Consider the following 12,690-nt stretch of genomic DNA (forward strand, 5'->3'; position numbering starts at 1 on the left):
TTCTATTATCTATTAAGTACCTCCTGCCTGCTTTCATTTCCATGTTGCTGATGCTAATAGAAGAGTGAATTACCATGAATAAACTGTATTATCATTCTTTCTTTCACTCTCTCGCTCTGCTGGGTGTTGATAGTCTGAATGGGTGTCCTACATTAGTGACTCTATGTCTCGCTCGGTGTCAGAGCTGCGCTCACTTGAGTGCTCAGACTTACTCTCATTCTCACTCAAGTGCAGGCGTGCTTGTGAAGGGCTAATGTTTTCTGTTCTCTGTGAGTCGTGTGTGTGTGTGCCTTTTTTTTCTTGCCTTCCAGACGTGTTAACATGCTTTGCTTTAGTTCATGCTTGATTGGGTCGTCATGCTTGAGGCAGGGATACAAGGTTAATAGTTCTGTTATGTGACCAGTGAAGTGTTTTCCTCTAACACCTTTACTGGATGGAGTGGCTGTAGACACACACACACTCATACTGACTTATAGCAACTTAAAAAAGTGCGAGGGCAGAGTGAAAGACAAGGCTGTGCCTTTTCAAAAAGTGTTTTGAACTGTTTGAAAAATCTGTGTGTGGGGCTTGGTGAGAGGGTGAGAGAGAGAGAGAGAGAGAGAGAGAGAGAGAGAGAGAGAGAGTCCTGTCTTCTCTTTAATATGCTCCAGATGTCACTATCAGGATGTGCAGACACACACACACACTTATTTTATCTTCTTGTGAGGACCTTCCATTAATGTAAAAATGAATGCAGCTGTAAATAATGCTATGCCTACATCTAAATCTAACCCTAACCTTAACCTCAGTAAACAAAAGGAAACATCTTTGCTTTTTGAGTTTATTTCTTTATTTATTTTTCAATAAAAGCTTATTAAAAGGTTTCTTTAGAAATATGAGCAATATCAGCACGGCTGTGATCCGGTGTAGGCACAACGCCGCAGGCTGAATGCTGTAGCTAATCACAGCCCTGCCAAAATTCAGTATAACTGCACTCTTGCTCCTTTTTCTGTGATATTGGTTATATACAGCCAATATTGCTTTTACAGTAGTGCTTGAAAGTTTGTGAACCCTTTAGAACGTTCTATATATCTGCATAAATATGACCCAAGACATTAAACAAATGAGACAAAATTATTATACTTGGTCATTTATTTATTATATTGTCATTTACATATCTGTGAGTTTCAAAAACAAGTGAATGTCTAGTATTAGCAGTTAATTTGAAGGTGAAATTAGAGTCGGGTGTTTTCAATCAATGGGATGACAATCAGGTGTGAGTGAGTGCCCTGTTTTATTTAAAGAACAGGGATCTATCAACGGCTGATCTTCACAACACATGATTGTGGAAGTGTAGCATGACATGAACAAAAGAGATTTCTGAGGACCTCCGAAAAAGAGTTGCTCATCAGGCTGGAAAAGGCTACAAAATCATCTCTAAATTGTTTAGACTCCACCAATCCATAGTCAGACAGTGTATGTACAAATGGAGGAAATTCAAGACAACTGTTACCCTCCCCAGGAGTGGTCAATCAACAAAGATCTCTCCGAGAGCAAGACGTGTAATATTGCCCATGGTCACAAAGGACCCCAGGGTAACTTCTAAGCAACTTCTAAGTCCTCTCACACATTGTTAATTTTCATGCGTCCACCATCGGGCAAACACTGAAAAACAATGGTGTGCATGGGAGGGTTGCAAGGAGAAAGTCACTTCTCTCAAAAAGAACATTGCTGCCCGTCTGCAGTTTGCTAAAGATCATGTGGACAAGCCAGAAGACTATTGGAAAGTTAATAGTGGTTTAAATGGTTTAAATGAGAAGTGTTATTTTTGGAGAAAGGAAAACATTGCATTACAGCATAAGAAACTTATTCCATCTGAAACAGTGGTGGTAGTCTCATGGTTTGGGCCTGTTTTGCTGCATCTGGAACGGGACAGCTTGTCATTTTTGGTGGAACAATGAATTCTGAATTATACCAGCCAATTCTAAAGGAAAATGTCAGGACATCTGTCTATGAACTGAATCTCAAGAGAAAGTGGGACATGCAGCAAATCAACGACCGTAAGCACACAAGTCGTTCTACCAAAGAACAGTTAAAGAATAATAAAGTTAATGTTTTGGAATGGCCAAGTCAAAGTCCTGATCTTAATACAATAGAAATGTTGTGAAAGGACCTGAAGTGAGCAGTTCATGTGAGGAAACCCACCAACATCCCAGAGTTGAAGCTGCTCTGTACTGAGAAATGGGCTAAAATTCCTCCAAGCAGATGTGCAGGACTGATCAACAGTTACTGGAAACATTTAGTTGCACAAGTCTCACCAGACTGAAAGCAACGGTTCACATACTGTTGCCACTCACAGATATGTAATATCGGATCATTTTCCTCAATAAATAAATGACCACGTATAAAATTTTTGTCTCATTTCTTTAATTTGGGTCTCTTTATCTACTTTGAGGGCTTGTGTGTGAAAACCTGATGATGTTTTAGGTCACATTTATGCAGAAATATAGAAAAATCACTGTACACAACAGTTCTATGAACAGGAAAGTAATATAGAGTAAGTGACATTTCAGCACAAAATGGCCAAATGTTTTGTTTATTTTTGCTCCGCTAGCGGAAATAGATCCTGAAGAAGCCACACTCACGTTATAGCACGTCACCAAGCTGACTCGCTTACCGTGATTTGTACGTTCCTGTTAAAGGTGCATTCAGTCAAACTGGTGTGATTTCTTACTTTCCTTTTTCATCTGATGTACCATTTGCCTTGTCTGCTGATGAGGTCACTAGCACTACTGCAGTAACCGTTTTAAATTAGGAACTGAAATGAATCGTTTTGAATTAAATGAAACGTTTTGAATTAGGAACTGCAATGAATCATTTTGAATTAGGAACTGAAAGGAAATGTTTTGAATTAGGAACTGAAATTAATTGTTTTGAATTAGGAACTGAAATGAAACGTTTTGAATTAGGAACTGAAATGAATCGTTTTGAATTAGAAACTGAAATGAATCGTTTTGAATTAGGAACTGCAGTGAATCGTTTTTAATTAGGAACTGAAATGAAACGTTTTGAATTAGGAACTGAAATGAAACGTTTTGAATTAGGAACTGAAATTAATCGTTTTGAATTAGGATGTGACGTGGAGTGATACAAACAGTGAAACATCTGTGGTTATACTAAATATAAGCAATAAGCACGGTTATACTAAATATAAGCAATATCTTCCAATGCTACTCAACCAATCATATTAGTGGACCAGAACAATCTATTGTATAAGTGTGCACATTGTTAAAGCTCTTTATGTTTGTAATACAGCACTCAATCTTTTTAGGTAAGAGTATACTGGCAGTTTTATTCCACTCTACCTTGCAAAAATGCCTCCACCATGTTTCACCATTGGTATGGTGTTCTTTGGATTATAAACAGTGTCATTTTTGCACCAAACATATATTTTAGAATTATGCCCAAAAAGTTCTACCTTTTTCTCAGTAGACCAGAATACTTTTTACCACATGGTTTGGGGTGATTTAGGCAGGCTTGGAAAAAAATTTTTCTCATGAAATTTAGCAAAAATAAACAAAACATTTGGCCATATTATCATTTACTCAATATTAATTTCTTGTTTATAGAACTGCTCTATAAAAGCAACATCGCACAATCATGCGGTTATTCTGAACATCAGAAAGGTTGTGATTAGCTACAGCATTCAGCCTGTGGGCTCATGCCTGCGGAGAATCACAGCCGTGCTGTTATTCAGTATAACGCCACTCTTGCCTATTTTATATTGCTTAATTGAACAGGAGTTTGAATGTGATTGGTTAATTCTGAGCACAGTTACATGCACCATTATAAAAAACTTTTTTTTTTTCCTTTCTCTTTACAGTAATAAGACAAAAAAAAAAAGGGAGCTTGTGAGAAACCCGAAAAGTGCAAACTGAAGACTCCTACAAAGACTGTTACAAAGTGCTGACACCCATGACTCCTTCCATAAATGTTAAATAAACATTTCCTTACAGAACATACTATATCCGGGGCGCACGGTGGCTTAGAGGTTAGCATGTTCGCCTCACACCTCCAGGGTTGCATGCATGCATGTTCTCCCGGTGCTGCGGGGGTTTCCTCTGGGTACTCCGGTTTCCTCCCCTAGTCCGAAGACATGCATGGTAGGCTGATTGGCATGTCCAAAGTATCCATAGTGTATGAATGGGTGTGTGAATGTGATTGTGCCCTGTGATGGATTGGCACCCTGTCCAGGGTGTACCCCACCTTGTGCCCCATGCTCCCTGGGATAGGCTCCAGGTTCCCCATGACCTAGTATGATAAGCGATATAGAAAATGGATGGAACACATTATATCATAAATGATTATTTTCATTGCTAAAAAATATGTTTATAATCCATTTATTTATTAACCTTAGATTATGTACATCATCCACCATTCAATGTATTAAAATGAATGCCTTAATATAAATCTATCATTTGAATTTCAGTCAGCACTACTGTCAAAGCCATGCAGTTATGAAAAATTAATCAACACCTTCTGATCAATCAGATTTGAATTCAAGATTGCCATGGTATGAATGCACTTAAATGCTTCTCTATGAAAAAAAAATCTTCCAAATATAGTGGTGTCCAAAAGTGTGAGAAAAACTCAATTACACTCATTTACAATTGGAAACAAACAAAGTTTTAGAATTTTGAAATATTTAAAACAAAGAAATGGCATTTTCAATATCTTGAATATTGAATATTCAAAATTCTGCACTATTTCCAGATCCCTGTTTAAATGTAAGTAAATTTGTGTAAATGACCATATTAGTTGGTTTGTACAAAAGCTCAGGCTTTCCTCATGCCTTATCTCTTCTATTGAAGCATGTGTTCAGACGACACTCTGACGGATTTGATCTGTTGGATTTTACATTAACTTGTGGAGTCCATGCCAGCTAGAGTTCACACTGTCATTAAAGCAAAAAGGGAACATACTAGGGCTGTACAATTAATTGAATATTGATCTCAATTACGATTTTGACTGCCCACGATTACATGACATACTTGACTGCGATATTGACCTTTCTAAAGTTCGTTGTCCGCTCATAGAAAACTCCGGTGAAGATCAAATCAAGCGCTTCCTAAACTTACAGCCAATCACCATAGCACAGGGATGACATCATTTTGTAATGCTAAAACCTGGAAATGAGTTAGCATTGCATATTGTTATATTTGATTGAATATTTTCATTTGGCTGATGGCATTTTTATTTTTAATTATCCTATATTTTGGGTACAATTTTATTTACATTTTGCTTTTACGAGATGATGCACTTTAAGGACCGGTCTAAGTTGATGCAAAGATTTGTACATTAGCTGGAATGTAGCACAACATGGAGGTGAAAGCAGCGGTCTGTTTATTTAAATGTGAAAGTGCAATTTTTTTTAAAAATGTTCTCCCTAAAATCAATGAATAATTGTGATAAATAATCGTGATCTCAATATTGATCAAAAATAATCATGATTATCATTTTGGCCATAATCGTGCAGCCCTAGAATACACCAAATACTCTGAACTTACCACAAACTGAGAAACTCTGAAACTCATAGTCAATTTCAAAGATTTCAATTTCACATTTTGTCATTAATATAATTTGCAATCAAAATTGTTGTATTAAATTAGAAATGAATGCAAACTGGAAGCATTTTCTCTATAGTGCTCTCAGACTTTTGGACTCCATTTTAATGTAAAGGTACCAATCCATTTAGAACACTGTATTTGAAATAGTAATGACTTCTGGCTCTAATCAGTGCTGCAGATGGGATCTATGTCCTGAAAAACGGCACGCAGGCATGTTGAAGGGGCTTCTTGGCTACAAATTCTACATTATTTTAGTCATTTTAAAATGCTAAATCGATTTTGGGAACTTTTCATGAATGTTTTTCTGCATCAGGGAACAAATTTTGTGTAAAATGGCACCCGGAAAGAACGGATGCAACATACGGCCGTTTGAAAATGTTTAGGCACAGAGAGTGACGGTCAGTTGGTGCTACAGTGCAGTGAAGCAAAAACTCATCACACTGGCGCATGAACGGGGGAGGCAGTCTGTTGAGATGGTATTAAAGGGCACTGCATCTTGCTGTTGTGTGTTTCATCCAGATAAATGCTGGAAATGAAGTAAATTTGGTTGATTCTCGTGTTGACTGCAGTGTGCCTCGGTTATTAATGAGACCATGTACATGTGTGTTTCATCAATTCTGATCTGATATGAACATGTCTTCTAATATAAACCTGATGCCTCTGATATTGCAAGGCTCTTTGCGTTTGCTTCACTGCGAAAATGCATGTCAATTTCATTGAGTGCGTTTTGTTTGAGTGGACGATGGCGTGCAGTGATAGGTGACAGCATGGAGAGCCAAAGACGCAGCAGCAGGTACACTGATGGCATGAGAGATCAGTCATCTCAGCAAGCTGAACACACACACACACACACACACACACATACACACACACATATATATAAACATACACACACACAGAGTAACAGGAGAGACATCAAAAATAAGAGCTGAAAGGCAAAAGCCCATAGCCACTCAACTCTGCATGAGGTTAACGTCCCCTAGCCCTGTTCCCTCTGTCCACTTCTCCTTCCTCTCCTACTCCGCAACTCCCTCGTTCTCCAGGACCGTACTGCATTGAGGCTGTGGGCAGTGAAGACTCTTAATGGAGCCAGGCTTTTAAAACGTTCAGCTGTCTTTCAGCTCGAAACACCATGCTGCGTGCATTCACACGCTCCCTCCGGTCACACTGCTCTCTTAGGCACGTGTACACCACACACACTTTCACTCATGCCATACAGCTGTAAAGAGTAGGTCAAGTGGTTGACTAATTAAAAATGAAACAAAGCAGCTGAGCAGTGTGTCTGTGGCTTGGAAAATGACCCAGTGCTTTGGCCATTATGCAGTGTGACAGGAAAAAAACTCTCCTACTAACAAGCACTTAACCCAGCACAAGAGTGTGTTCTTAGCATGCCATATCATTCCAATAATCTGATGCTGAATTAAAGACAACAGTGAACCTGCCACTCCACCGTGAAAAGATGAAGTTAGAAACAAGCAGAGGATAAAAGCCAAATCTTTAAGTAAATCTGATATGACAAGACGAATGAATAAAATGTGAAGAGTTGCTCAATGTGGAAAAATTTTGTCCATCCCACTTGCTCATCTCCCTGAGAACTAATATATTACATGTATTATGTATATACACACACACACACACACATACATACATACATATTTTATATATATATATATATATATATATGGTGGTGGAGCATGTAATGTTGCTGCCCCATAGCTCCAGGGTCCTAAGTTCATTTCTGTGTCTTGTGGGTTTATTCTGGATTCTCTGGTTTCCTCCCAACACTTAAAAGACATACCAGTAGTTGACTTTGTTAAGATGATGCTCTGGCTAGCATGTGGCCCTCTTATCATCTCACCGTGGCCTGGGTTGCCAGTCAAAGAACCAACACCAGCCACTGGAGGGTTGCACAAGCCAGTGCTGGTGCCATGCCTGGTAAATGGGGAGGGTTGCGTCAGGAAGGGCATCCGGCATAAAACTTGTGCCAGAATCAAAATATGTGGACAGTTAATCCTCTGTGGTGACTCTGAAATTGAGCAGCCAAAAGTGGTGACTTGGCTAAGATAAATTGCCCCTAGGTGTGAAGGAGTATGTGAATGTGTGTGTGCATTGTGCCCTGTCTCACACCCTAGTTCCTGGGATAGGCTCCGGATCCTCAGCAACCCTGAGAGGATAAAGTACTTAGTGAATAAGTGCGTGAGAGTGAGATGCATTCTTAGTCCTTCCTTCCTTCATTCATTCCTTCAATTATTCAATTATTCATTCATTCAGTTAGGCTTTATCCTGGCCATGGTTGCTGTGGATCCAGAGCCTATCCCGGGAATGCTGTGTGTTCACACACTCATTCACACCCAGGGGCAATTAATCTTAGTCAATCCACCTACTGTCATGTTTTTAGAAGGTGGGAGGAAACCGGAGAATCCAGAGGAAGCATGCACACACATACAGAGTTAACCTGTAACTCAGGATAAAATCAGGGGCTCTGGAGGTGTGAGTTGATAACGCTACGACCTTGTGTGTCACTGTCATCTCTTATCCTACGCAGGTTCAGGGGGGAGCCTGGATCCTATCCCGGGCGAGGGACACCCTGGATGGGGTGCCAGTCCATCACAGTGCACAATAATCGCACACACACATTCACACAGTACAGACCATTTTGAAATGATAATCAACCTACAGTGCATGCCTTTGGACTGGGGGAGGAAACCTGAGTACCCAGAGGAAACCCCCGAAGCACAGGAAATATAATTCATTGTGGGTAACTGTCACTGTTGTGAAAGTGCAGTTCATTGTGCTCACCAGTGGAGCTAGGGAAAGGAACATTATGTAGAAGGGAATCTCTGTGGTGCTCAGGTTGAGGACAAATTCCATGATTCAGTTTATGAGATCTACTTGGATTGTATTCTGTCTTGACTTCAATATATTTCTGTGCTGTAAATGAACCTAAAAGTGCTTTAAAACATCTGCAATGATTGGTACCAGATTTTGAATACCAGTTGAAGCAACAGTTTGTGAATGTGTGTTAGTCACGTATTTTAAATGTATTATAACAGAATGCATGACTTGCAGATATGTTCGGTAGGAAAAGTATGGAAAGCCATCTATGAAGCTACCATGCTATTTGGTGGAAAAAGTAAGCTGTTTTGTAGTAATAGAGTAATGTAAGTGGGCTCATAGTCTATAAGTAGAAAAGAGATGCTCGTGCATTTTCACTGTATCCCACTAAAACCCATGGTATCTATTTGCTGTTGTAGTGTGGTGTCTGGTACTAAATGTATTTTCTACTGTGGTGATGATGTCAATATACTCAGCAACCATTTTCCCATCGGAGACAATTTAGTCTCAAAAAAAAAGAAAGACCAAAAAAAAAGAAAAAAAAAAGAGTGCAATTCAATTGAGTTCAGTTATGTGACATTTTGCAGTGTGCAGTGAGGGCGTTTCTGTGTTAGTTTACAACGATTACACATGTGGCAGAATGATGAGTGCTACTGGGTTAATACAGCATTAGTGTAGTCACTGGGGCATCTCTCGTTCTCTCTTCTTTTTCTCTGTTTCTCTCTATCTCTATCTCTGTAAATACAAGCTACAAGCTGTTTCCCAATCATTTGAATTATCAGTCAATGAATTTGGTCTGTTTATGTACATAAATCAATCTCTCTCTCTCTCTCTCTCTCTCTCTCTCTCTCTCTCTCTCACACACACACATATGAAATGCAGGCACACTTATGTATGCTCCACTTAGACAACATCAAAAGTTCACTGACACGCATATAGAAAATCTCCTCATGTAACTTGCTCAGGAATTCAAAATTCTCTCTCTCAAACACACAAACACAAAATCAGACCTTAATTTATCAGAGCCTACCACATGCTGTTTTATTTCCATCTATTTCCCTTAATTTGCCCCCGTATCTTCTCATCATTACAAAACTGCAGTTATAATCACAGGCCCAAAATACTAACCTAAAAAACCCTCAGAGCAGACGTTAGCACCGAGCACCACAGCCAATCATATTTGACATGGCGACAAAGAAGCACATAAGAAAGCATATAGAGCAAGACAGAGAAAGAGAGAGAGAGAGCAAAGGATAAGAAGCGTAAATGGGGGATAGGCAGCTGTACAGTAGAGCTGAATGGGACAGTGGGAGGGTCATCTTTAACAGTTATAATATCATCATAAAAGAGGCGAATGGGAAGGAGGCCACCAGGGTTAGAGCAAGACAAAGGTTACACGACTGATTATGCACCCTCTTCTGGCCCTGTCCTCTCTGCTTTTGTTATGAGGGAAGATGGCTTGGCAGGGCACGCAGAGCCCTGTTCAATACACAATGACAACTCAGACATATGCACGCACACACACACACACACGCACACACACAAATATGGTCATGCATATACTTAGTCTATGCATACAAATCCTTGCATTCACCAAACAAGAGTGTCAATTAGAGATGGTACCGGTCCAACACCCGCGATCAGTATCAGGCTGATACAAGGAGTAATAAAGAATGAATATAATCTGACCCTATAACAAAAGGAAAAGATTGGAATTGGGTTTGAATTTTTTTTTTATTTCAGAACTGTAAATGTTTTACATATAAAGAGACCTGATTGTATTTATTTATTTATTTATTTTAGGATACAATTTTTATTACATTTATACTATATGCTTTATTATATTTGCAATGTAAAGATTTTTGTGTGAAACATACGGTTTTGTGTAAAGTTGTGTTTTTAGCTATGTATTACTCCTGCATTTTTAAAGAGCATCAGTTAAAAAAAATCATTCTGTAGCTTGCTTTTAAATGAAAAACTATATCGGATGGGTATCGAAATCAGCTGATAGTCAAGGTTTCAGTATTAGAATTGGTATCTGAAAAGAAAAAGTCAGCTCGTCTCATCTCTAGTTTCATAGATACTGTAGATACTTTACAGAAAATAAATGTGTGTATCATCAGTACTAACACTGGTGGAAGCTATTGTGTGCCCGAACATACACACTCGCACACACATTTTGCAGAAATGTTTATACACTACACCATCCTGTATCAGTGTACAATATATATTCCTGATATTCAAGTTTGCTAACAGAAAGCAAGCAAAACAGTGGCATAGCATTTAAAACCTACAATAATTTTGAAAAACTTTTCTTGTTTAAAGTGTTAAGTCTTATATTTTTAACATTTATATATAACAAAAAATAATTAACAGGGAAAAGGTGAGAAAAATAAAACCTTTGGTACAAAGGTTAACTCTAATACACTAGTTGTTACTGTGAGTAATGGTGAAATCAGACACAAACAAAAAGTATTAATAATGCCCAAGATACTCTCACGAAATATTATATAGTCTCATACCACAGTGCTCTCGAATGCTCAGTTGTGATTGGTCAGAAATTGTTGATTAAACTGATATAACAGCAGCAAGGTTTATATTAGTGCACTTCTAAAACATTTCTATAGTAACAACTTACACAGGAATGTGTATAGAGGACACTCCAAAAGAAACGTTTTTAATATATATATATATATATATATATATATATATATATATATATATATATATATATATATATATATATGTGTGTGTGTGTGTGTGTGTGTGTGTGTGTGTGTGTGTGCGTGTAACTGTTAATAAGCTGTTTAGTATTTTTGGAAGGAGTCTCCAGTGTCAGTGCTTCATAACACAGAGGTAAAGCTGTAACTTTTCCCACAGTCTTCTGGACAGAGTTTCTCTCGGTAACATGACAAGATGCATATTTTGGCTTTTTAACTTCAAGAGAGATAAAAATAATAGAGTCTGGTGAGGGAATGACTGTTTATGATAGTTATAACAGGAGCTAGCTTGTTTCACAGACGTTCCACAACATTACATGTGACAATAAGTGGATAAAAAAGTATGACGGGTAATTTAATTTAATTCTTTAATCTATGGTATTTGAGGGATAAAACACTAGGGGCTGTGCCGTTATTGTAAAATAATCAACTTCAGGGAGGTAATTCAGTAAAACAGTAGCTCCGCTCTGTGTCTGGCTGCATCACACCACCCAGTTGTTGATTATTTTCCTATAACAGCACATACCATACCATGTTTTTTTAATTCTTTGCATATTACACGGTTCTATATGCACACATTGAACTGCATACAGCAGCTAACTCTGCATTCCTACACCCTGCATATATTATATACACATACATCTTTCTGTGTATCAGCAATATTTGCAGTGGCCTTTGCCTCCGTTAACACAGACTCAGCACAAACATACACACACACATCAAAAAACTAAGAAACACATACACACACAACAAAGAAGTCTGTACACACATCTGTCTGCATATGTACACAAAATAAAAGCTTCAAACCTCCTGCTCATGTGTGACTGTAGTGTCTATGTGCATGTCTTGGCATTTGGACTTCTTGTGCACACATTTACAAACACACAGACATTGTCTCATACACATGGCACACACAGACACACAACAAGTGTAGTAGTTCCTTACCTTCTTCAGCAGAACCGGGCTGGAGCGAGAGGAAGAGCGAGAGGATGATTGTCCACATTTCTGTCAGTACAGTCCACTACAAGAGTGACAAGAGGGAGAAGGCATGAGTGAGAGAGGGGTATCTGAGAAAAAAAGAGAGGTAGACAGAGAGAAAGAGGGAGAGCTGGGGAATAGAAGGAGGAGTCTGTGTGCTCTTTTTGATTTCTGATTAAAGAGAGAGAGAGAGAGAGAGAGAGAGAGAGAGAGATGTGAAAGGGGAGGAGAGTCTGTGTATGATGATTATGACTAAGTCAGAGAGCGAGAGAGAGAGAGAGAGAGAGAGCATGAAAGAACTGAAAACGTGTTTGGCTGGTCTGTAGAAAAACTGTCGAAACATGTAGAAAGCAGTGAGTCCCTGGCATTCACACCCATACTCTAAATACACCAATCAGTCGGACGTCTTGGCATCTGCAGTATGAGACCAACAAGGAGAAATATCCACTGCAGTGAAGAGGCAAGTTGTCTCATTTCAGTTTGCAGCCATTTTAAGACAATATTTTGGGAAGTTTTCTCTTTGCACACACACACACACACACACACACACA

At 38.7% G+C, this 12,690-nt stretch overlaps 1 protein-coding gene across 1 annotated transcript in view; it reads right to left on the minus strand.

The window, feature by feature from the left end:
* The window catches only part of ephb6 (eph receptor B6), a 57,504-nt gene extending 44,814 nt beyond the window's left edge, over positions 1–12,690 (minus strand). The window contains exon 1 of the mRNA XM_053625828.1: positions 12,107–12,690. Coding sequence (XP_053481803.1) covers positions 12,107–12,164 — 58 coding nt within the window. The 5' untranslated portion in view covers positions 12,165–12,690. The remainder of the gene's footprint in view (positions 1–12,106) is intronic.

This window comes from Ictalurus furcatus, chromosome 1, assembly GCF_023375685.1.
Source record: "Ictalurus furcatus strain D&B chromosome 1, Billie_1.0, whole genome shotgun sequence".
In the NCBI taxonomy this organism is placed as follows: Eukaryota; Metazoa; Chordata; class Actinopteri; order Siluriformes; family Ictaluridae; genus Ictalurus; species Ictalurus furcatus.